The 24021-nt window shown below is 49.2% G+C and overlaps 1 protein-coding gene across 2 annotated transcripts; it reads right to left on the bottom strand.

Annotated features, from left to right (window-relative positions):
• Window positions 1–161: 161 nt before the first annotated feature.
• ZNF783 (zinc finger protein 783) lies at window positions 162–23782 on the bottom strand. 2 transcript variants are annotated; one of them, XM_055284439.2, is made up of 6 exons: window positions 23552–23782; window positions 19277–19672; window positions 19062–19188; window positions 18784–18909; window positions 5939–6067; window positions 162–3602 (listed from the first exon to the last, which is right to left on the bottom strand). In XM_055284439.2, the coding sequence occupies exons 1-6, from the start codon at window positions 23573–23575 to the stop codon at window positions 2764–2766; spliced, it is 1641 nt and encodes a 546-aa protein (XP_055140414.1). In that variant the 5' UTR covers window positions 23576–23782; the 3' UTR covers window positions 162–2763. The 2 variants fall into 2 exon arrangements, with proteins under 2 accessions (XP_055140414.1, XP_055140415.1); XM_055284440.2 differs by lacking the exon at window positions 18784–18909.
• Between the last annotated feature and the right edge of the window lie 239 nt (window positions 23783–24021).

Below are 24021 nucleotides of genomic sequence, written 5' to 3'. Positions count from 1 at the left end.
GGCCCCGCCCCCACAGCGTGCGCCGGGCCTTTGTGCACGCCCGACAGGTGTGAGCGCCCGCCCCGGGCTAGTGCCCAACAGCCCGCAGGTGTCGCCAGCTGCCACCGCCCCGCACGGCCACTCACCTCCCAGAGAGCAGAAACCAGATCACGCGCACGCACTCGTTTATGCCAAGTTTATTGAGCACCAATTAGGGCAAGGGACTACCACCTTCACAGTTCTCTTGGGCTTATTAACGTCGTGGCCCACCCATTTATTTCACAAATGAGGAAGCCGAGGACCCTGGTGGGGGAGTTTGGGGCCCAACCAGGGCTCCCACCGAGTCTGGGGCACCCTCAGCTCCTGCACCACAAAGCTTCGGTTGACTTGTTTCAATGTAAAGAACGTTACTTAAACACGTCTGAGTGCTAGGCAAACTCACAAGACCTTGCTCAAAGTTTGAGCACATTGCTATGAAAAAAAGAAAAAAGGAGTATCAGCACCTTGTGATATTTAAGCAGGGGCATTTGGCATTAGCCAAACAAGCCCAGAAAGTCGGCAAAATTCTTAGCCTGAGGTATCCCCAGAACACCTGAGACTAGCTCCTGCAGCTGAGGGTTAAACTCGTGCACCTGCACTTGCACCACATCCTGTCTGAGCTCTTGCTGACAGCCCGTCTCTGATTAGTGAAGCTCCTGGCAAGGGTGGGAGGACTCCAGGGCAGACAAGCAGGATCCACAGCACAGAAGGGCAGTGCCTCTTCCCAAACCCAAGGGAGCCTGGCTGAACTGTCACTGACTTATACACTCACCCTCCTCCCAGAGATGACAGCAATGCTACCATTGGCCCCCAACTCTGCTCAAGACTTTGGAAGAAGTGTGAGGGTCAGAAGGGCAAGGAAATGGCACATCCAGGGACCAAGGCCCCCAGAAGCAGCCCTGAAGGGTGGCCACAGTGCCAGACAAGGCAGTAAAAAACAAAGATAGCTGGGGTCCCATCACTCCAGCTTCAGGGTCACCCACACCAAAGCTGCTCTACAGGCAGCACCCGCAGTGGTGTGATGAGAGACACCAGAAGCCAGCTGACCTCCAGACTTCCCCATGAGGCCTGATATTATTGCCTGAACTTCTACAGTCCGAATCTCATGCGGTAAGAACTTGTTCACCAAAATACAAAGGACTCCTGGGGAACAGAGCCCCGTGGGCGAGTCTTTCACTGAACCCGGTGGAACTGCCACTCACTCCAGAAGATAAAGGTCCTTCCTGAGGGATTCTGACAGGAAAAAAAGCTGGAATGGAGTAGAAAGGAGGCCCTGAATTTGAAAGGAAGCACAAAGCTAGGCTTCATATTTGTCCCAGTGCCTGTTAATTTGACCCTGACAACTCTGAGGTAGGACACACTGGGGCCGTGACCCCCTTTGACAGAAGAGGAACATGAGACTAGCCGTGACTAAAGGATTCACCCAGATCTCCTAGCCCAACTCTGCCCCAGAGCTCAAAGTGCTCAAGGGACAACTCCTTTGAGAGGAGACTGTCCCGCCTTCAATGTGAAAAGCAGGCCTGGAAGCCCAGGGTGGACGTGGTCCTCAGCCAGACCAAGGGCCTCCTCTAGTGGAGGGGCTTCCTGGGCTCTCTCTGCACTGCCCCTCAGGGTGCTTTCTGGGGTCCAGTCAATGGGTCTTACCCATGAACACTGAGCCCTTGGGGAGAAGTGTCCAGGCTTCAGTTTCCCCTCCCAGCTGACAACAAAAGTAAATAATGGATGTGACTATCCCGTGGGGAAGGACTAAGAATACTGGGAGTCACTCTGGGCCAAGAAACACACACATGGGGAGACACTGTGCTTCCAAGACAGCAGCTAAGACATCCCCATCAAAACCCACAGGCTGGGCCAAGAGTGGTGGCTCACGCCTGTAATCCCAGCACTTCAGGAGGCCAAGGTGGGCGGGTCACCTGAGGTCAGGAGTTCGAGACCAGTCTGGACAACATGATGAAACCCTGTCTCTACTAAAAATACAAAAATTAGCCAAGAGTGGTGGCACGTGCCTGTAATCCCAGCTACTCAGGAGGCTAAGGCAGGAGAATCACTTGAACCCAAGAGGCGGAGGTTACAGTGAGCGGAGACTGTACCATTGCACTCCAGCCTGGGCAACAAGAGTGAAACTCCATCTTAAAAAAAAAAAAAAAGACCCACAGGCTGGTGGAGGTAGCTCCCCTTCCAGCTCTGCAAGCCCCACATGGAAAAGCCAGCTCTTTCCGACTTTGCAAAAGGCAAAGTTCCGTTAGCAACTACACACATTTACAAAAGCACTTGAAAGTCTCTATAACAAGGGGAAAAAAGTTTCAAAATAGCAAAGTAGAAAACTTTCCAGGGCCCTTTCTTCAGGCCATCCATCCGCTCCACTGTTTCTCATGGTGACAGCAGGCAGGAGATCTCTGCACAAAACAAAAATCCCAGGTCCGCGATGTCTCTATCGCCCCCATACTGGAAGGGCCATGATCTCTGGTCCTCTTGGCTGTGGTACCTACCAGAGGCCCTACCAAAAATAAGGCATCCCTAAGCCTTAAGGAATCTTTTACAAGTCAGGAATGCAGAAAAGGCAGCGAAGAGTGCAAACAGGAAAGAGAAAGCACCTGGTCACACACACTGTCACCAGAAGGGCGGCTAGCTTCCCATTTGAATGGGTAAAAACAACAAACCTCTCTCCATCCCAGGAAGAGGAAGAACCCGCGTCAGGCACAGGGGAGAGATCCCGCTAGGGGTCCCCTGTGGGCTCCTGCCTGGTCAGCCCTCCTCCGTCCGGCTGGGCCAGGGCAGGTGCAGGCTCCCGTGGCGGGCAGGGGTGGCAGGCAAGTGTGGGCCCGCCTGGCCTCGGGCGTGGGTCTGCATGTGCACAGCCAGGTGGTGGTTCCGGTTGAAGGTCCGGCCACACTGGGGGCACTGGTAGGGCCGCTCACCGGTGTGGATGCGCTGGTGCCGGAAGAGGTCCGAGGGCCGGCGGAAGGCCTTGCCGCAGTAGGGGCAGGCGGGCCAGCCCTGGCCGTTGCCGGTGTGCAGGCGCTGATGCAGCAGCAGGCTCTTGCGCTGCTGGAAGAAGCGCAGGCACTCGCTGCAGTGGTACATCTTGCTGGCTGCAGGCCGCCGCCCCACCAATGCACGGCCCCCTGCCACGGAGTGGCGACCCTCAGGCTCCTCGGGGAGCCAGCGGATGACAGGGCCGGGCACCACCACCTCCCCCGGCTCCAGCGTGGCCTGGCTGTCCCTGCAGTTGGTGGGCGAGTGGCCGGGGGCCTCCTGCCGCCCCTCCTCCACGTGGGTCCGCTGATGAATCGTCAGATTGATCTTCAGGCGGAAGCTCTGCCCGCAGTCGGGGCAGGGGAATGCCCGCTGCCGCCGGCGGGAGAGGACTCGGGGCATCTCCCCGCCGACCCCCGGTGGCCGAGGCTCCCCTGCCCGCACCCTGGGCACGCCCTGGGCCTGATGACGGCTGGGGCCCCCAGGCCTGTTCCTGGGCCCTTGTGGGATTCTACACTCGGTCTGGCCTCGGGACACCCCCAGAAAGAGCCGCTCAGGAGTCATCTCGTCTTCAGACTGTGCCTCTGTCTTGATGGCCACACCACCACCTGGCAAAAGGAGTCTATGTTGGTTTCCAAGTGGACCTCAGCACCCTGTCCCCCAGGTCACTCGGCCCAGTCCTGGCTTCCAGCCTCAGCCCGGGCCCTGTCTTCCCACAGTGCTCACAGCACATTGCGGGGGTCCTGCTCACTGAGCCCCCCACACAGGCACTGCCTCACACGGTCACTCAGTCCTGATTGTTGTCATCTGCCTCATTCCTGGAGGTCCAGCTAAGGACATCAGGGGAGGGGAGATCAAACTGCAAGGCCAGGAGCCAGGGAGCCCGGAGGTCAGGGGTCAGCTGGAGTGGAACACAGAAGCAGAGACCCTGGGCACAGCAGAGAGGGTGGCAGGACCCCACCCCCAAGAGTTCTGGTGACACTAGTTACCATCTGTGAAAGACAATGAGCCCCAGAGGCCCTGGATGCCCCCAGACCACCGTAAGAGGCCTCTGTGGACTAGAAGTGGTGAGTGCTGTACCCATGCTCAGCTGCTCATCCACATGACAAATCCGCACAGAGCGTCCGTGACCTGCCTGTCACTACACTCACTGGTGACAGAGAGGAGGCACTGGGACCTGAGATTCCTGCCTGGGTCTGTGTGAGTCTCACTCAACTCCCAGGTTGGGTGGAGCCTAGGAGCTGCTGGGACAGCAGTGACAAGGACAACCAAGGCAGTGGCAGGTGATCACAACAATGTGCTGGAGACCTGAGACCCCAGGTCTCAGCACCCAGCTCTCAGGGGTCCCTAATGTGAGGGAGTGTCCTGGCACCCTGCCCTCTCAGGGAAGCACAGACTCTAGGCAGAGGGACACAGACTGTGGACCTGGGCTGGGAGCCCAGCCACACCAAGACCACGTGAACAGCTTTTCCATCATCATCAGACTACATGCCTGGGATCTGATGCCTGGGTTTTCATGCACTGCCTTTCCAGCCAGGCCAGACCAGACCACGATACGGAAAGACCAGGAAGGACCCCAGACTGATCTGGGTCCCCACAGTCCCCAGGGAGATAGCAGCTGGAGAAGGAGGGAAAGAACCCTCAGGAGGAAGCCCCTCACCAGGTCCCACCACCCAACCCCAACCCCACCCCACTCCCAAAAGCCCCCACGCTCCTGTGGGGCTCTGCTGCGGCCACAGGTGCCTCCGCCCTTCTTCCCCTGGCCCCATGCCTGGCAGGATGTCCCTGGCGGGGGAGGTTGGAGACTCCCCATCTAAAGACTCTCCTTCTGGCTTAATCAAGGATAAACTGCTGGTGCTAGCTGGGGGCCATGTGAGAAAGACTCCGCGAGGGCCTCTCCCAACACCGGCTGCAGGACACCCGCAGCTTGCAGCGTGCACAGCCATCTCCCCAGCAGCCCTGGACGTGCGCAATTCCCTGTCAGAGAAAGGAGGCCTAGGGCTTCTGTCCAGAGGGCTTCAGAGGTGAGACAAGAGCTATGAAGGCCACGTCCCCAATACTCCTGCAGGCCAGTGCTAATGACTTGTCCTTCAGCAGCTGTCACCTTGATGAGCCTGAAAAGAACAGAGGGTTGGGAGGCTCCCGGACACCGTTCCAGGTCTGCAATGTGGCAGGAACATTGCCTTCCCACCTAAGAGGGTCCCATCTCTCCAACTCCATGAGCAGAGCCCAGACTTACACACTGGCTGGAAAGAGAAACCCAGGGAAGGGAGGATGATCCAGTGGGGAAGATACCCAGAAATCACTGCAGAGAAAGCAACTAGAGACTGAAAGTCGGGTCAGCGGCAGGACCGGGCGGAGGAGCCAGCCCTGCAGAGGAACACTCGACAGAGAATAGAGCTCTGGACTGTTTGCCAAGTGTTCCGCTAAATGCCCTGATATACATTTTTGTGAAAGGACAGGCAGGGACTGCCTTTAAATAAAAGCAGACAAAGAAGTCTGGAAGGATGACTAAAGCCAGAGTTCCCAGTAGGTCTTCAGAAAGAGGGTGTTTGCTGAGAAACACCACGCTGGCGCCGCACTAGACACAGGACACACACTGCCCCGTGGATGGGACCCTCGTAAAAACCCTGGGGAGGCACAACACACCCATCTACCCCCTCCTCTCACTCCATCGGACCCATGTGCCCAGGCCCCCAACACGCAGAGGAACCCACCCCTCTATACAGACTGTTTTCTCTCACTGAAAATGCCAAAACCTACCTTCTTTTAGGCCTGTCACAGGGGCCTCTTTCCCAGAAAGCCCGTCCAGCCCAGCCCAACCAGTCTCCCAGCCCTCTCTCCCAGCCCCACGCTTCCAGTGCTTTTCCTCAGCACCATCGCTTGGTAATCGCGTGCTGCCTCGGGACACTGTTTATCCTGCCGCCTCACTGTCCTCACTCACCTGCTTCTGGCCCGGCTGGGGCCATTCTCGCTTCTGAGTCCTGCTGCTGCTTGGGGGCCTGCCCTTCTTTCAGCTCCTCCTGGGCAGGGCTGAGTGGGCTGGTGAGGTGCTCTGGATATGGAGGGAGGCCTGGAGAATGCAAATCAGTGACACTGAGCACAACATGGAGGTCTCCTGCCCAGATGACCAGGGACCCTCTAGGGAAAGTCAGAGTCACTGCGATCCTGGGGCCTCGGCTCCAGCACAGGGCATGATAGTGAGGTGGACCCCACTGAATACCTGGCAGCTAGATTCCAGTCTAAAGCCTCATGTCCCAGAGAAGGAAACTGCAGCACAGGAATTCAGCAGACAGGAATTCATGGTAATGATCACCAGGCAGGTCATGACAGAATCTGGCATTTTAAGGCAGGAAGGAGAAACACCATGCCTGTCCCACCAGCCAGTGGGGTGGTCACCACCTCCCATGGTCAGGCCTCCTCCTCCTCCTCCAAGCTGCTCTTATGGCATAAGGGACCCAAGGCAGGGCAGAAACACAACTGAAGATATGGCGTTAGGAGCGTCAAGGTTTTCCCCTCAGAAGTTGTCTTTCAAGATAACTCCACCCCTATGCCTACTTCTTAGAACCCGGGTCTATATACATGTTTAATCAGTGCCCGCCTCCCAGAGTGATCGTAACCAACCTAGCTGTTAGCAAGACTTTCAAATGGTAAAGCCCCGAAATGAGCACTTGTCCTCTCACACAAGAAATCAAACTCTGATTTTTTTTTTGAATTTTTTTTTTTTTTTCGAGGTGGAGTCTCACTCTGTCGCCCAGGCTGGAGTGCAGTGGCACGATCTTGGCTCACTGCAAACTCCGACTCCCAGGTTCAAGCAATTCTCTGCCTCAGCCTCCCGAGTAGCAGGGATTACAGACGCCCACCACCACGCCCGGCTAATTTTTGTATTTTTAAAGTAGAGATGGGGTTCCACCATCTTGGCCAGGCTGGTCTTGAACTCCTGACCTTGTGATCCACCCTCTTGGCCTCCCAAAGTGCTAGGATTACAGGAGTGAGCCACTGCGCCCGGCCAAAGCTCTGATTTTTTAAGCAAAAAAAGATGATGAGAAAAAAACTATGATGAGCAAAAGGCTGACAGAGAGCTGACAGAATGCTACCATCAGAGATGAAATCAGCAAATGGCTCACATCGTTTGTCCACTTGATGCTAAGAGGAATTTGAAATTGGATGGGCATCAGATCAGAATGGAGCAGACAAGAAACCCAGAATCATGGAAAAAGTGGCTCTACCTCCAAACCTGGGTTGGAATTTACCACGCTGGATCTTCCTAAACTTAAGCATCCAGAGAACAATGCCTTGTCAGAGATCAAAGAACAACCAGACCGGGCGCAGTGGCTCACGCCTGTAATCTCAGCACTTTGGGAGGCCAAGGCTGGTGGATCACAAGGTCAGGAGATCAAGACCATCCTGGCTAACACGGTGAAACCCCATCTCTACTAAAAACACAAAAAATTAGCCAGGCGTGGCGGCGGGCGCCTGTACTCCCAGCTACTCAGGAGGCTGAGGCAGGAGAATGGCGTGAACCCGGGAGGCGGAGCTTGCAGTGAGCCGAGATCGCACCACTGCACTCCAGCCTGGGCGACACAGTGAAGACTCCATCTCAAAAAAAAAAAAAAAAAAAAAAACACAACAACAACAACAACAACCAAAAGCCGAGTGTGGTGGCACATGACTGCAGTCCCCACTAGTTGGGAGGCTGAGGCAGGAGGATGGCTTGAGCCCAGGAGTATGAGGCTGCAGTGAGCCATGATTGTGCCACTTGCATTCCAACCTGGGCAAAGGGTCCAGACCCTGTCTCAAATAAATAAATAAATAAATAAATAAATAAATAAATAAATAAAAAGTAACCCAAGTGGGGTCCTGTCCACTCTACCTCAACTGAGGTTCTCTTCTAAGAGAAGAGGTAAAACCAGCTAGAAGGTTATCAAAAGGTGAAATGGTGGTGAAAAATAATAATCCAATTGAGTCTGTGCCTGCTAACACTGCTACCGACTCCCCTTATGTACGGGAGAGTTATAAACCAACGGGTTACACTGCCCCTAAAAATGTTACTTTCATGACAAGCCTAAAGACGGTTGCTTCATCAGCAGATCCTAAAATTTCAGTGGATCATCCTCTGAAGTTTCATCTTTGGATCCTTCCTACAACAAAGAGAAACACTCATCCATCCTACTAAACAGCCCCAAGCATCACAAGGTGGTGACTGAGCAAGATGAAGCCTCAGCAAAGAATGAGAAACAGAACGGTCCAAGTGAAAATATGAATCCTGACTGTTCATGAGCCACTAAGAATTGAAAATAAGGCCGGGCGCAGTGGCTCATGCCTGTAATCCCAACACTTTGGGAGGCCAAGGTGGGAGAATTGGTTGAGCTCAGGAGTTTGAGACCAGTATAGGCAACATGGTGAAACCCTGCCTCTACAAAAAAAATACAAAAATAAGCTGGGTGTGGTGGCATATGCCTGTAGTTCCAGATACTCAGGGGGCTGAGGTGGGAGGATCACTTGAGCCCAGGAAGTTGAGGCTGCAGTAAGCTATGATTGCACCACTCCAGCCTGAGCGACAGAGCAAGACCCTGCCAAAAAAAAAAAAAAATTAAGAATAATTTTTTAAATATTGGGAAGAAGAGCCAGATTCTGCTGCAGTTGGATTTGGGGGACAGCACTGGCAAAGGGGCAGCACCCCCAGGATCAAGCAGCCTGCAAGCCAGCGGTGCTCCTAGTTGGGGCAGTCCCAGGCCTCTCCAAAAATGCCACTTCCATCAGTTCCATCAGGTGAAAACCCCACACAGCCCCTTGGCCTCCAGTGCCCCCAGATGAATAAAGGGAAGCACAGGCCAAGAAGGCAACCTCATTGAAGATGATTTTGAAAGAATGGCAGGAGAGGGCCAGGTGCAGTGGCTCATGCCTGTAATCCCAGCACTTTGGGAGGGCAGGCAGGTGGATCACGAGGTCAGGAGATCGAGACCATCCTGGCTAACACAGTGAAACCCCGTCTCTACTAAACATACAAAAAATTAGCCGGGCGTGGTGGCGGGCACCTGTAGTCCCAGCTACTCGGGAGGCTAAGGCAGGAGAATGGCGTGAACCTGGGAGGCGGAGCCTGCAGTGAGCTGAGATTGCGCCACTGCACTCCAGCCTGGGCGACAGAGCGAGACTCCGTCTCAAAAAAAAAAAAAAAAAAAGAAAGAATGGCAGGAGAGACAGCAGCACTGTCTCCCAGAAAATGCCATGAGCTCAGCTGTTACAAGTGACGACACACAAGAGTATAGCACTCAGAACAAAAAATAAATAAATAATAAATTTTAAAGTTTATCTGTAAAATGGGAATAAAAAAAAAAAAAAGAGTAGACCGTGGTGTTGACAACCAGTGCCCGGAGTAGGCAGGCATTGGCCATAGAGGGATGAAAGAACTGGACTCCCAAAAACAGGCCGGGCACAGTGGCTCATGCCTGTAATCCCAGCACTTTGGGAGGCTGAGGCAGGTGGATCACTTGAGGTCAGGAGTTCAAGACCAGCCTGACCAACATGGCAAAACCCCATCTCTACTAAAAATACAAAAAAATTAGCCAAGCATGGTGGCACACACCTGTAATCCCAGCTACTTGGGAGGCTGAGGCAGGAGAATCACTTGAACCCGGGAGATGGGGGTTGCAGTGAGCCAAGATCGAGCCATGGCACTCTAGCCTGGGCAACAAGAGAGAAACTATGACTCCAAAAAAAAAAAAACTGGACTCACAGAAACAATACCTGCCAAAGTTCCCAGGTTTCAGCTTGATAATCTACAAATCTTTTATTTCTTTTTTTTTTTTTTTTGAGACGGAGTCTCGCTCTGTCACCCAGGCTGGAGTGCAGTGGCGCGATCTCGGCTCACTGCAGGCTCCGCATCCCGGGTTCACGCCATTCTCCTGCCTCAGCCTCCCGCGTAGCTGGGACTACAGGCGCCCGCCACCTCGCCCGGCTAATTTTTTGTATTTTTAGTAGAGACAGGATTTCACCGTATTAGCCAGGATGGTCTCAATCTCCTGAGCTCGTGATCCACCCGCCTTGGCCTCCCAAAGTGCTGGGATTACAGGTGTGAGCCACCGCGCCCGGGAGAGTGGCATGACATAAAGTCCTGAAGCGCCAGGCGTGATGGCGCATGCCTGTAATCCTAGCACTTTGGAAGGCTGAGGTGGGCGGACTGCCAGAGCTCAGGAGTTTGAGACCAGCTTGGCCAATACAGCGAAATCCCGTCTCTACTAAAAATACAAAAAATTAGGCAGATGTGGTGGCACATGCCAGTAGTCACAGCTACTTGGAAGGCTGAGGCATGAGAATCACTTGAACCTGGGGGGCAGAGGTTGCGGTGAGCCAAGACTGTGCCACTTCACTCCAGCCTGGGCAACAGAGGGACTCTGTCTCCAAAAAACTAAAAATAAAAGTGCTGAAGGCAAAAAGCTTTCATCCTAGAATAATATATCCAGCAAAAATATCCTTCAAACATAAAGGAAAAATGAAGATTTTCTCAGACAAACAAAAGCTGAGAGATTTCATCAACACCAGTCCTGTCCTACAAGAAATGCTAAAGGGAGTATTTCAATCAGAAAGAAAAGGACATTAATAAGCAATTAAAAAAAAACATCTGAAGGTACAAAACTCACTGGTAATAGTAAGTACACAAACAGAATATTATAATACTGTAATTGTACTGTGTAAGCGACTCATATCTTGAGTAGAAAGTCTAGATGAACCAATTTTTTTTTTTTTTTTTTTTGAGACAGAGTCTCAGTGCAATGGTGTGATCTTGGCTCACTGCAACCTCCACCTCCCAGGACTATATGCCAATAAATTGAAAAACCTAGAAGAAATGATAAATTCCTAGACATAGACAACCTACCAAGATTCAACCATGAAGAAATCCAAAACCTCAACAGACCAATAACAAGTAATGAGATCAAAGTTGCAATAAAAAGCCTCCCAGCAAAGAAAAGCCAGGGACATAATGGCTTCACTGCTGAATTTTACCAAACATTTAAAGAGGAATTCATACCAATGCTATTCAAACTATTCTGAAAAATAAAGGAGGGGAGAATATTTCTAAACTCATTCTATGAGGCCAGTATTATCCTGACACCAAAACCAAACAAAGACACATCTAAAAAAGAAAGCTACAGGCCAATATCCTGATGAACATTGATGCAAAAATCCTCAACAAAATACTAGCAAACCAAATTCAACAACACATTAAAAAGATCTTTCATCATGACCAAGTGGGATTTATCCCAGGCAGGGATGGAAGAATCATTCAACCTCTGCAAATCAATGAATGTGATACATCTTACCAACAGAACGAAGAACAAAAACCACAGGATCATTTCAATTGATGCTAAAAAAGCATTTGATAAAATTCAACATACTTTCATGATTAAAAAAATCCAAAAAATGGGTAAAGAAGGAATATACTTCAACACCATAAAACCCATATACAACAGATGCACAGCCAGTATCATATTGAACAGGGGAAAAACTGAAAGCCTTTCCTCTAAGATCTGGAACAAGACAAGGATGAACAAGATAAGGATGCAATTTCACCACTGTTATTCAACATAATCCTGGAAGTCCTAGCTAGAGCAGACAAGAGAAAGAAATAAAGAGCATCCACAATGGAAAGGAAGAAGTTAAATTATCCTTGTTTGCAGACTATATGATTTTATATTTAGAAAAACCTATGCCAGGCACGGTGGCTCATGCCTGTAACCCCAGCACTTTGGGAGGCCAAGGCGGGCGGATCACCTGAGGTCAGGAGATCGAGACCATCCTGGCTAACACAGTGAAATCCCGTCTCTACTAAAAAAAAACACAAAAAAATTAGCCGGGCGTGGTCGCGGGCGCCTGTAGTCCCAGCTACTCAGGAGGCTGAGGCAGGAGAATGGCGCAAACCTGGGAAGCGGAGCTTGCAGTGAGCCAAGATTGCGCCACTGCACTCCAGCCTGGGCAACAGAGCGGAACTCCGTCTAAAAAAAAAAAAAAAAAAACCTAAAGACTCCACCAAAAAAACCTATTAGAACCGATAAATTCAGCAAAATTGCAGCATACAGAATCAACATACAAAATCGGTAGCCTTTTTATATGCCAACAGTGAGCAATCTGAAAAAGAAATCAAGAAAATAATCCCATTTACAATAGCTATCAATAATATAAAATACCTAGGAAAAAACTTAACAAAAGAAGTAAAAGTGTCTAGAACGAAAATTATGAAACATTAATGCAAGAAATTGAAGAGGACACCAAAAAATGGAAAGATATTCCATGTTCATAGATTAGAAGAATGAATTAGTTATAATGTTAACACTACACAAAGCAATCTACAGACTCAATGCAATTCCTATCAAAATATCAAAGACATTCTTCACAGAAAAAATAATCCTAAAGTTTATACAGAACCATGAAAAACCTGAAATAGCCAAAGCCATCCTAAGCAAAAGGAACAAAACTGGAGGAATCTATTACCTGACTTCAAATTATACTACAGATCTACGGTAACCAAAACAGCATGGTAATGGCATAAAAACAGACAAATAGAACAATAGAATAGAAGAGGGAACCCAGAAATAAACCCATACATCTACAGCGAACTCATTTTTGACAAAGGTGTCAAGAACACATATTAGGCCAGATGCAGTGGCTCACGCCTGTAATCCCAACACTTTGGGAGGCCAAGGTGGGTGGATCACCTGAGGTCAGCAGTTCAAAACCAGCCTGACCAATATGGTGAAACCCCGTCTCTACTAAAAATACAAAAATTAGCCGGGAGTGGTGGCAGGCGTCTGTAGTCCCAGCTACTCATGAGGCTGAGACAGAAGAATTGCTTGAACCCACGAGGCGGAGGTTGCAGCAAGCCAAGATTGTGCCACCACATTCCAGCCTGGGTGACAGAGTGAAACTCCATCTCAAAAAAGAAAAGAAAAGAAAAAAAAAAGAACATATATTGGAATAAGGACAGTTATTTCAATAAATGGTGCCAGGAAAACTGAATATCCATACGCAGAAAAATAAAACTAAACTCCTAGCTCTCATCATATACAAAAATCAAATCAAAATAGATTAAAAACTTAAATATAAGACCTCAAACTATCAAACTACTACAAGAAAACATTCGGGAAACTCTCCAGGACATTGGTCTAGGGAAAGATTTGAGTAATACCCTAAAGCACAGACAACCACAGCAAAAAATGAACAAATGGGATCACACCAAGTTAAAAATCTTCTGCACAGCAAAGGAATCAATCAACAAAGTGAAAAGACACCCCACAGAATGGGAAAAAATATTCGCAAACTATTCATCTGACAAGGGATTCATCACCATAATATCTAAGGGGCTCAAACAAATCTATAGGAAAAAATCTAATAACCAAATTTAAAAATAATCTGATTAAAAATGGGCAAAAGATCTGAATAGATATTTCTCAAAAGACCAGCTTGGGCATGGTGGCCCATGCCTGTAATCTCAGTGCTTTGGAAGGCTGCGACAGGATGATTGCTCGAGTCCAGGAGTTCAAGATCAGCCTGGACAACATGGCAAAACTCCATCTCTACAAGAAATACAAAACTTAGCTGGGCGTGGTGACACATGCCTCTAGTCCCAGCTACTTGGAGGCTGAGGTGGGAGAATGGGTTGAACCCAGGAGATTGGGTTGCAGTGAGCTCTGATTGTGCCACTGCACACCTGTCACATCTGGGCAACAGAGTGAGACCCTGCCTCAAAAAAAAAAAAAAAAAAGTACAAATGGCAAACAGGTATATGAAAAAGTGCTCAACATAATCGATCATCAGAGAAATGCAAATCAAAACTACAATGACATATCATCTCATCCCAGTTAAGATGTCTTTTATCCAAAAGACAGGCAATAACACATGCTGGCGAGGATGTGGAGAAAAGGGAACCCTCATACACTGTTGGTGGGAATGTAAATTAGTGCAACCACTATGGAGAACAGTATAGAGGTGCTTCAGAAAAACTAAAAGCAGAATTACCACATGACCCAGAACCCCATTGCTAACTATATACCCAAAAGAAAGGAAATCAGTGTATCAAAGAGGTATCTGCACTCCCATGTTTATTGCAGCATTATTCACAATAGTCAAGATTTGGAATCAGCCTAAGTGTCCATCAACAGACAAATGGACAGAGAAAATGTGGTACATATACACAATAGAGTAATATTCTGCTATAAAAAAAGAATGAGATCCCGTCATTTGCAACAACATGGGTAGAACTGGAGGACATTATGTTAAGTGAAATAAGCCAGGCACAGAAAGACAAACTTTGCAGGCTCTCATTCATTTGTGGAAGCTAAATAGTAAAACAATTGAACTCATGGAGACAGAGAAGTTGAATGATGGTTACCGAAGGCTGGGAAGGGTTGGGGGAAGGTGCGAGGGGTGAAGTAGAGATGGTTAACGGGTAAAAAATATACTTAAATAGAATGAATAAGATCTAGTATGTGACAGCATAACAGGGTGACTACAGTCAACAATAATTTAATTGTAATTTTATAATAACTAAAAGAGTATAATTGGAATGTTTATAACACAAATAAATAATAAATGCTTGAGGTAATGAATATCCCATTTACCCTGATGTCATTATTACACATTGTATGCCTGTATCAAAATATCTCATGTACCCCATAAATATGTACACCTACTATGTACCCATAAAAATTAGAGATTAAAATAGAAAGAGTTCTAAAGGAAAAAAAAAAAACTCATCCACACTCAGTAAGAGAGATGCCATTAAAACTACACTGACACACTGCTTACTATTTGACTGAAAAGAATCCTACAAGTTTGCCCACATCCTCTGTTGGCAAGAGAACCTTTTTCACAACACAGACTAGAATGCAAATGATACGAGCCCTATGGAGGGGAATTTGGAGATAAATTCTCCCCAGATAACATATTCATTTACCTTTTGACCCAGAAATCCAACTTCCAGGATTACATCTCAAAGATACATTGGGGCCAGGCACAGTGGCTCATATGTAATCTCAACACTTGGGAAGGCTGAGGAGGGTGGATCACTTGAGGTCAGGAGTTAGAGACCAGCCTGGCCAACATGATGAAACCCTGCCTCTGCTAATACAAAAATTAGCCAGGCGTGGTGGCGCACACGTGTGGTCCCAGCTACTCCAAAGACTGAGGCTCGAAAATCATTTGAACCCAGGAGTCAGGGATTACAGTGAGACAAGGTCGTGCCACTGCACTCCAGCCTGGGCGATAGAGCAAGACTCCGTCTCAAAAAAAAAAAAAAAAAATCAAAGAACATTAAATTTGAATTAGAAATATCCATGTATAAACTCATGATTTCTTTTTTCTTTCCAAAAATATGTATTTTCTGAACAGGCCTAGAAGTAGTGCCAAAAATCAGCAACAATTAACACTCACATTGTAATCTCTAAATACCACTCCTCACCAAAAGAAATAAAAAATCCAGAGACATTTTGATTCCAGGTCTGGAGCAAGAAACACACACATAAATCTGGCACATCTTGTGGCGTCTGAAAGCCACTGAGGTCACATCAGAATAACCTATGGGCCAACTTAAAAAAGAGGCTCCCACTAGCTAAAGATGGGACAGTTTAAGCAGGAAAATCATGGCTGCAAAGGCCTAGCACATATGAAATATCCAACCATCTGTGAAGTCACAATAACACTCAGGAAAAAAAAGAAGCCCAAGTCAAGGGTCACTTTTGGAGGCTACTAAGGCAGCTCTCTTCATTCATTCTGAAACTGATAAAGGAAAGAATTAAGCATCCATTCAGCCTTTTCAGTGCAGACTGAATTTCAGGGTAACTAAAAAGGCTGACTAGCATTTTGGGAGGCCAAAGTAGGTGGACTGCTTGAGCCCAGGAGTTTGAGACCAGCCTGGGCAATATAGTGAAACTCTGTCTTTACAAAAAAATACAAAAATTAGCCGGATATGGTGGCGTGCACCTGTAGTGTGACTAAAAAAAAAAGGCAATGGTGAAAAGACTCCCTATTCAATAAATGTTGCCGGGGTAACTAGGTAGACACGTGCAGAAGAATGAAGCTAGACCCCTACCTTTCACCATATACAAAAAGTAACTCAAGATGGATTAAAGATTTAAATGTAAGACCTCAAATTATAAAAATTCTAGAATAAAACCTAGGAAATCCCTCCTTGATACTGCCCTTGGCAAAGAATTTTTGGCTAAGTCCTCAAAGCAACTGCAACAAAAACAAAAATTGACAAGTGGGACCTAATTAAACTAAAGAGCTTCTGCACAGCAAAAGAAACTACCAACAGAGTAAACTGACAACCTACAGAATGGGAGAAAATATCTGGAAACTATGCATCTGACAAAGGTCTAACATCCAGCATCTATAAGGAACTTAAATCAACAAGCAAAAAATGAGCAAAGGACATGAACAGACATTTCTTAAAAGAAGACATGCAAGCAGCCAACAGACATGAAAAAATGCTCACCATCACTAATCATCAGAGAAATGTAAATCAAAACCATAATGAGATACCATCTCACACCAGTCAGAATGGTGATTATTAACAACTCAAAAGCCATCAGATAGGCCAGGCGTGGTGGCTCACGCCTGTAATCCCAACACTTTGGGAGGCCGAGGCAGGTGGATCACGAGGTCAGGAGATCGAGACCATCCTGGCTAGCACGGTGAAACCCTGTCTCTACTAAAAATACAAAAAATTAGCCGGGCCCGGTGGCGGGCACCTGTAGTCCCAGCTACTGGGGAGGCTGAGGCAGGAGAATGGCGTGAACCTGGGAGGCGGAGCTTGCAGTGAGAGGAGATCGCACCACTGCACTCCAGCCTGGGCGACAAAGCGAGACTCCACCTCAAAAAAAAAAAAAAAAAAAAACCATCAGATGCTGGCGAGGCTGCAGAGAAAAGGGAATGCCTGTACACTGTTGATGGGAATGTAAGTTAGTTCGGCCACTGTGGAAAGCAGTTTGAAGATTTCTCAAGGGACTTAGAACAGAGCTACCATTTGACCCAGGAATCTTGTTACTGGGTATATACCCAAAGGAAAATAGATCATTATACCAAAAATATACATGCACACCTATGTTCATCACAATGTTATTCACAATAGCAAAGACATGGAATCAACCTGGGTGTCCATCAGTGGTGGACTGAATAAAGAAAATGTGGTACATCTACACCATGAAATACTACATAGCCATAAAAATGAATGAAATCATGTCCTTTGCAGTAACATGAAGCTGAAGGCCATAATCCTAAGTGAACTAATGCAAGAACGGAAAACCAAATATTGCATGTTCTCACTTATAACTGGGACCTAAACAATGAGCACACATTGACACAACCTGGCAAAAACAGACACTGTGGAGTACAGGGGGAAGGGAAAGAGGGGAGAATGGACTGAAAAACTTGGGTACTATGCTCACTACCTGGGCACAATATACCCATGTAACAAACCCGCAGGTGTACGCCTATATCCAAATTAAAAGTTGAAATTTTTTTAAAAAGTACTCAATTGTACACTTTAACAGGTGAATTATATATAGCATATGAATTGTATCTCTATAACGCTGTTGAAAAAGACTGGGGGGATTTTCACAAGTTTTTTTTACATACTTCAGAGACATAAACCAAATGTAAAATGTGGACTAGAGTATATTACAATTAGGATCCAAAGACCTATAGAAAACGTTTTTGAGACAACTGGGGAAAACAAAACAAAGGTAGGTATTAGATGGTATTAGATGATATTCTGATATTCTGTGGGTGTGACCATGGTATTGTGGTCATTGTTCAGGAAAAGGGAAAAAACAGATGGATGAAGCGAATGTGGCAAAACCCAGCAGAGTGTTGAGTTTGGGTGACGATCATTTGGAGATTCACTGGGCTATTCCACTTTATTAAAATTTAATTGAAAAAAAAAAAAGCCCCCCAGAGGATTGTGATGTGCAGTCCCCTTTGGAACCACTGTCCTATGTACCAGCTACAAGGACAGGGCATGCCTGGCCCTCCTACCAAAGGCCACATACACAAATAGGAGCCAGCACATGACAGGCCTTCCTGCCACAGGCTGGAGTTGTGGGACTGCAACGGGGGGCACAAGCAATAGCGGGGACATGGACACACCTGAAGATGCCAGGAGGCAGCAGTGCTGCTGGTGGAGGTTATTACTATTAATAAGTCCCCATTATTTTTTTTTTTAGACGAAGTCTTGCTCTGTCACCCAGGCTAGAGCACAGTGGCGCAATCTCGGCTCACTGCAAGCTCCGCCTCCCAGGTTCTCGCCATTCTCCTGCCTCAGCCTCTGAGTAGCTGGGACTACAGGCGCCCGCCACCACATCCGGCTAATTATTTGTATTTTTACTAGAGACGGGGTTTCACCATGTTAACCAGGATGGTCTCGATCTCCTGACCTCATGATCCGCCCACCTCAGCCTCCCAAAATGCTGGGATTACAGGCATGAGCCACTGAGCCCGGCCAGTCCCCACTATTATAAAGTGATCAGTATGTACATGGTTAACATTTATCATTCGGTCATCAAAACCACGTAACGTGAGTGTGATGGTCCATCTCCGACAGATATAGAAACCCTATGGCTCTAAGCCTGCCACCCACTCCTGCCCAGGGTGTCCTTGTACAGAGTGGTCTCACTTTGGGTTAATGGTCTATGCTCCCTTCCTGCCCTCCCTGATTGTCTGGGAAGCCCGAGAGGGTAGGCGATGGTGCAGCTAGCCCCTGGTGCCCCACCCCCTACATCTTGCTCCTATACTTACCAGTGTCCAACATCCTTGGATGCCCCACCTCTACTTCATTCCCCTTCTCCTGGCCCCACCGGTCAGGACAAGGCTCCTCTCCCCTCTCTAACCGGGTGAGGATGTCCGGTTTGGAGATGGCATAATCTGTGCACAGAACAAGAAATGAGGAAGAGCTGGACCCCCAGATGCCCACAGAGATGCAGAGATGCCCAAAGTATCAAAAGCCAAAGCAAAGACACAGACTGTCCACAGACAACCTGTGGACACAGGCCCAGATCCTCCCTCCATGGCCTTACCCAGGGAGACCAGCGTCTCATAGTTGCCCCTCATCACGTGCTTATAGAGCTCCTTCTGCCAGTCCTCCAGCTTGCCCCACTCCAGCTCAGAGAAATACACGGCCACATCATCGAAGGTCACAGGCACCTGGAACCATAAGTGTCGCACTCACTCACCCACATGTTCACAGGCTCAGCCCCTCGAGCTCCCCCACCCCAGGGTGTCCCAGGGCTACCTTGGGGGACTCCCCCTTGCTGCCCGGGGGCAGCCGTAAGATCCAGAAGTTCCTGTTGCGCAGCAGGTTCTCCACGTTCTCCAGCCGCCTCTGCAGCAGCCCGTACTCCTGGAGCGGGGTCCCCAGCACGGCCCACTTGCCCTCCAGCTGGTTCCCGAACTCCACAGCTGTCTTCTCGCAGTCGGCCAGCTTCTTCTCAGCTGTCCCTGTGCGCCCCTCCAGAGTCAGCAAGCGGGTCAGGCAGGAATCCACCTTCTTCTCCAAGGCCTGAATGGCGGCCACCACCGTCCACAGTGTGATTTCCGTGGAGTAGAGGTACGAGTTCTTCTCAGCAGCTGGCTGGGGCAAGGGTGTCGAAGGACTCTGGTCCTCTGTGTGCTTGTCTGTCTCTGGGGCCTGCTCACAAGAAGAGAAAAGAGAGATGTTATGAGAATTACACAATCAAAACTTCCACCTCAAAAACACACTTCAGAAATGACACCTGCCATGGTAAAGTCCCATCTGGGCTCCTGAGTTAGCAGCAGACTGGGGGAGAAGGAGAGGCTAGGGTATCAGTTAGGAATCCAGCCTAACTGCTACAAGAGATAGTGGTGGACCAACGTGTCAGCAAGTGGGAAAGTGGAAAAAAAAACAGCCCCAGCTCCTGTCCTATACACTAGCTATGGAGACAGGGCATGCCCCACAGGCTTGAGCAACCACGTGCAGCCTCAAACGAGTGACTCCCCTTCTTGGGTCTCGGTCTCCTCTTCTAAAAATGAAGGGACAAGGCTTTGTGGCACAGAGAACATGACTCTCCAGTGGACAGCCCAGGTGCAACTCAGCTCTGCCACTCACAAGCTGGCCAACTGTGGGCAAGGTGTTTTCAACAGCTTCCAACTTCCCCTCCCTATCTAGAAAATGGAGATAATAATAGTACCTATACAATAGCACTGACAGAATTAAGAAAAATCTGTGTACAAAGCACTTAGTACAACGGGTAGCACAGCACAGATAATAAACATGAGCCCCATGTTGCAGGGCTAAGATGACGATGACTGCTATGGAATGAATGTTTGTGTCTCCTTCAATATCCATCTGCTGAAGCATTAATCCCCAATATGTGGCATTTGGAGGTGGAGCTTCTGGGAGGCAATTAGGCCATGAAGGCAGAGCCCTCATAAATAGGATTAGTGCCCTTGTAAGAGGAGACACAAGGGAGATGATCTTGCTGTATGCCATGTAAGGATACAAGGAGAAGGCAGCCGTCTGCAAACCAGGAAAAGAGCCCTGCCGGGAACCAGGTGAGCAGCCTGAGCAGACTGAGACAATGACAGTGATTATGGTGATGGTTCCGGCTCAGGGATATGGTATAAATAGTTCATATGGCCTTTTTTTAACCTCCACCTCTTTTATTCCGTTGTCCTTCAGTGCCTTGGAAAAAGCTTCTCAAGTGCCTCAGCTTACCCTGGTATCTGATTCACAATCTCTCACTGTGCATGTGCAATGGGCACAGTCCTGGTTGGTGCTGCTAAAAGCCTTGTTGGAGAGACAAATCAATATCTCACTCCTCAATTTCATTCATCCTTCATGGTTAAATCACCATCAGGTCCTAACTTCCAAAATTACCTCAAATCCATCCATGTTTGTCCTTCTCCATTGCCAGTGCCTAGTCCAAGTTCCCATCACCTTGCTTGGCCTGGGCCACTGCGGTCCTGCCCACCTGATTTCCGCACTTCCAGCCTTCTCCCCCAGTTCCAGCCATCTCCCCTACTTCCAGCCTTCTCCCCAACAATACACTTTCCACAGAATAATTGTTAATCTTTTTTTTTTTTTTTGAGACACAGTCTTGCTCTGTCGCCCAGGCTGGGGTACAGTGGCGCAATCTCGGCTCACTGCAACCTCCACCTCCCAAGCTCAAGCAATTCTCCTGCCTCAGCCTCCCGAGTAGCTAGGACTACAGATGCCCACCACCACACCCAGCTGATTTTTGTATTTTCAGTAGAGACAGGCTTTCACCATATTGGCCAGGCTGGTCTGAAACTCCTGACCTTGTGATACACCCGCCTCAGCCTCCCGAAGTGCTGGGATTACAGGAGTGAGTCAGTGAGTCACCGCTCCTGGCCTGGTAATCTTTTAAAAACACAAATAGATCATTTCAGTCCCCTGCTTAAAACTCTTCGATAGCTTCCCAGTGTACCTGGCATAAGATTTAGACTTCTTCATGGCCCAGCCGACCTCTCTTGACCTTGAGCCATCCAGTTCCTGCCGTGCTCCAGCCATGCCAGCTTCCTGTGGATTCCAAGGACCCACCCAGCCCTCCTCCAACTTCACATCAGCTCTCAATATGCATCCTCTATATGCCTGGGTCTCTCTCGTCTTTAAGATTCTAGCTTAGACAACGCATCCTAGAGACTTTCACTGCCCCTTCCTCCTTAGCACTAGTAATCTATAATTGCTTCATTCATTCAATAACAATTACTGAACACCTATCATAGTAAATGTACGATGAAGATGAAGAAAAAACTGATGTGGTTCTTCCTTCTCCAGGAGAAAAATTCTGTATAGGAACACTTATAAACAACAACAGTGTGATAGGATGGGTTAACAAGAGTCCAGGGCAAATCTGTCCCTTTTGGGGAGTTTTTTGGCATCTCAAGTGCTGCAAGAAGGGAGGAGCAGGTGGACAGGAGTGATCTGAAAGGTAGAGAAGCAGTGAGCCCCAGGTTAGGAGGAGTGGATGATGTCACCTTCTAGGGCCCCCTCTTCCCAGGGAACAGGGCTATAAACCTGCAGAATCCCCAACGCTTTTTCTCTCCCTTGCACTCAGGGAACCCAAAAAGAAGCTCAGCACACTCACTAAGAGGAGGGAGAGGAAGTTCTACTTTAATAAAAGTATCCAGAAAAATCAAGGTTTCAAAACCTTCACTGAGGTGTATTAATAATAGTAGGTATCATCTATTGAGCTCTTTACAAGCGTTTTCCAGTATGTCATAAATGGCCAAAGGATTATAATCTCCCAATTGGACATACTGCACTATATCAAACCAACATTCTAAAATCTGCTAAACTGGCCTAGTTTATATAGATGAAGATGCCAAAAAAACTGATGTGATTCTTCCTTCTCCAGGAGAAAAATTCTGTATATGAATACTTATAAATACACTTTATTCTTATGAATAAACTTATTCATATAGATACATATCTGGACAGATAGATAGACAGTTAGATAGATATAAATGAGACAGGCACCTGCGCCTGTAATCCCAGCTACTTGGGATTGGAAGGCTGAGGCAGGAGAATACCTTGAACCCAGGAGGCAGAGGCAGAGGTTGCAGTGAGATGAGATCCCGCCACTACACTCCACCCTGGGTGAGAGTGAGACCCTGTCTAAAAATAAATAAGTAAATAAATATATACACACACACACATATATAAAATTTTTTAATTAAAAAATTTTAAAATGGCCGGGCGTGGTGGCCCTCGTCTGTAATCCCAGCACTTTGGGAGGCCGGAACGGGCAGATCACGAGGTCAGGGGTTCGAGACCAGCCTGGCCAACTAGTGAAACCCAGTCTCTACCAAAAATAGAAAAATTAGCCAGGCGTGGTAGCAGGCGCCTGTAGTCCCAGCTACTTGGGAGGCTGAGGCAGGAGAATCCCTTGAAGCCGGGAGGCGGAGCTTGCAGTGAGCCGAGATCGTGCCACTGCACTCCAGCATGCACAACAGAGCGAGACTCCCTCTCAAAAAAAAAAATTAAATAAAATCTGCAATCTCTCTTGTAAACGACACAATCTTTCTCTTTGGCAAAAGTAGAATATGAGACGTTTTAAAGTGTCTAATTCCAAAATCCCTGCCCCGGTGTGAGGCTCCCGCCTCTAATAGATGCGTGATCCTGGGCCTGTCCCTTCCCATGTCAGCCTCCGCTACTGTCCCGTGGGGCTGGCGGCCCCTGCCCGCCCAGCCTGCTGTGGGGGGGCCGCGAGGCCTCAAATGGGACAATGCTTCTAAGGCGCGGCCTCCTCGTCGCCGAGCGTGACTCTGGGGCCCGGCCTGGCAGAGGCCGCGGATGGGCCGAATGTCAGTCGCTGACGTCGGGGCCCCGCCCGCCGGGCCTGGCATTTGGGCCGCCCGGTCAATGCCTTCGAAGCGGGCCGGGCGATGGGCCGGGGGCAACGAGCGTGGAGGCTGCGCGCAAGGCCCTCTCACCCGGTGGCCCCGCGCGGCCAGAGTCCCTCGCGCGGGCTCACGCGGCGGCGGCCTGGGCCTTCTGGGCGTCCGCGGGGCCGAGGGCGCTTACCCGGGCAGGCGCCGCTTCGGCCATGGCTGCCCGCGTCCCTCGCTGGGTTGCAGTCCCTGGACCCGGCCTGTCGGGCCTGGGGCGGCGCGGCGGCGACGGCGGAAGCGGAGCGGGACCCGCCTAACCTGGGAGCTACTGCCGAGCGGCCGCGAACTGCGTCCCGAGCCACGTGCCCCGCTGGCCCTTTAAAAAAGAGCTGCACTCGGCGGCCGAGCTTGAGGACGCGCACAGCGCCCCCTGCAGCCCGTAGGACCGCACGCCGGCGGCCGCCGCCCCGCGCTCGCCCGAGGCCTTCAGCGCCCGCGGCGTCCGGGACCCAGGCGCGCCCACCCACCCTCACGCGGGGCGCGGGAGTTGACGCCAGGGCGGGCGTGCCACGGCCTCCAGCCGGGCTGCATCAGGCGTAAACCACTCCCGGGCCAGGGCGGCGCCCAACCTCTCTCTGCGTCCCACGCGGGAGCCGGGAGGGC

Source organism: Symphalangus syndactylus, chromosome 6 (genome assembly GCF_028878055.3).
Source record: "Symphalangus syndactylus isolate Jambi chromosome 6, NHGRI_mSymSyn1-v2.1_pri, whole genome shotgun sequence".
Taxonomy (NCBI): domain Eukaryota; kingdom Metazoa; phylum Chordata; class Mammalia; order Primates; family Hylobatidae; genus Symphalangus; species Symphalangus syndactylus.
This window is presented reverse-complemented; position numbering and strand designations above follow the sequence as displayed.

Coding starts and splice junctions, on each gene's coding strand:
- ZNF783 (XM_055284439.2), bottom strand. CDS start 23,575: ATGGCCGAAGCGGCGCCTGCCCGG. Junction 19,189..19,276: donor GCAAGGGGGAGTCCCCCAAG/GTAGCCCTGGGA, acceptor TTATGGTTCCAG/GTGCCTGTGACCTTCGATGA. Junction 6,068..18,783: donor TCCAAGGATGTTGGACACTG/GTAAGTATAGGA, acceptor TGCATTCTCCAG/GCCTCCCTCCATATCCAGAG.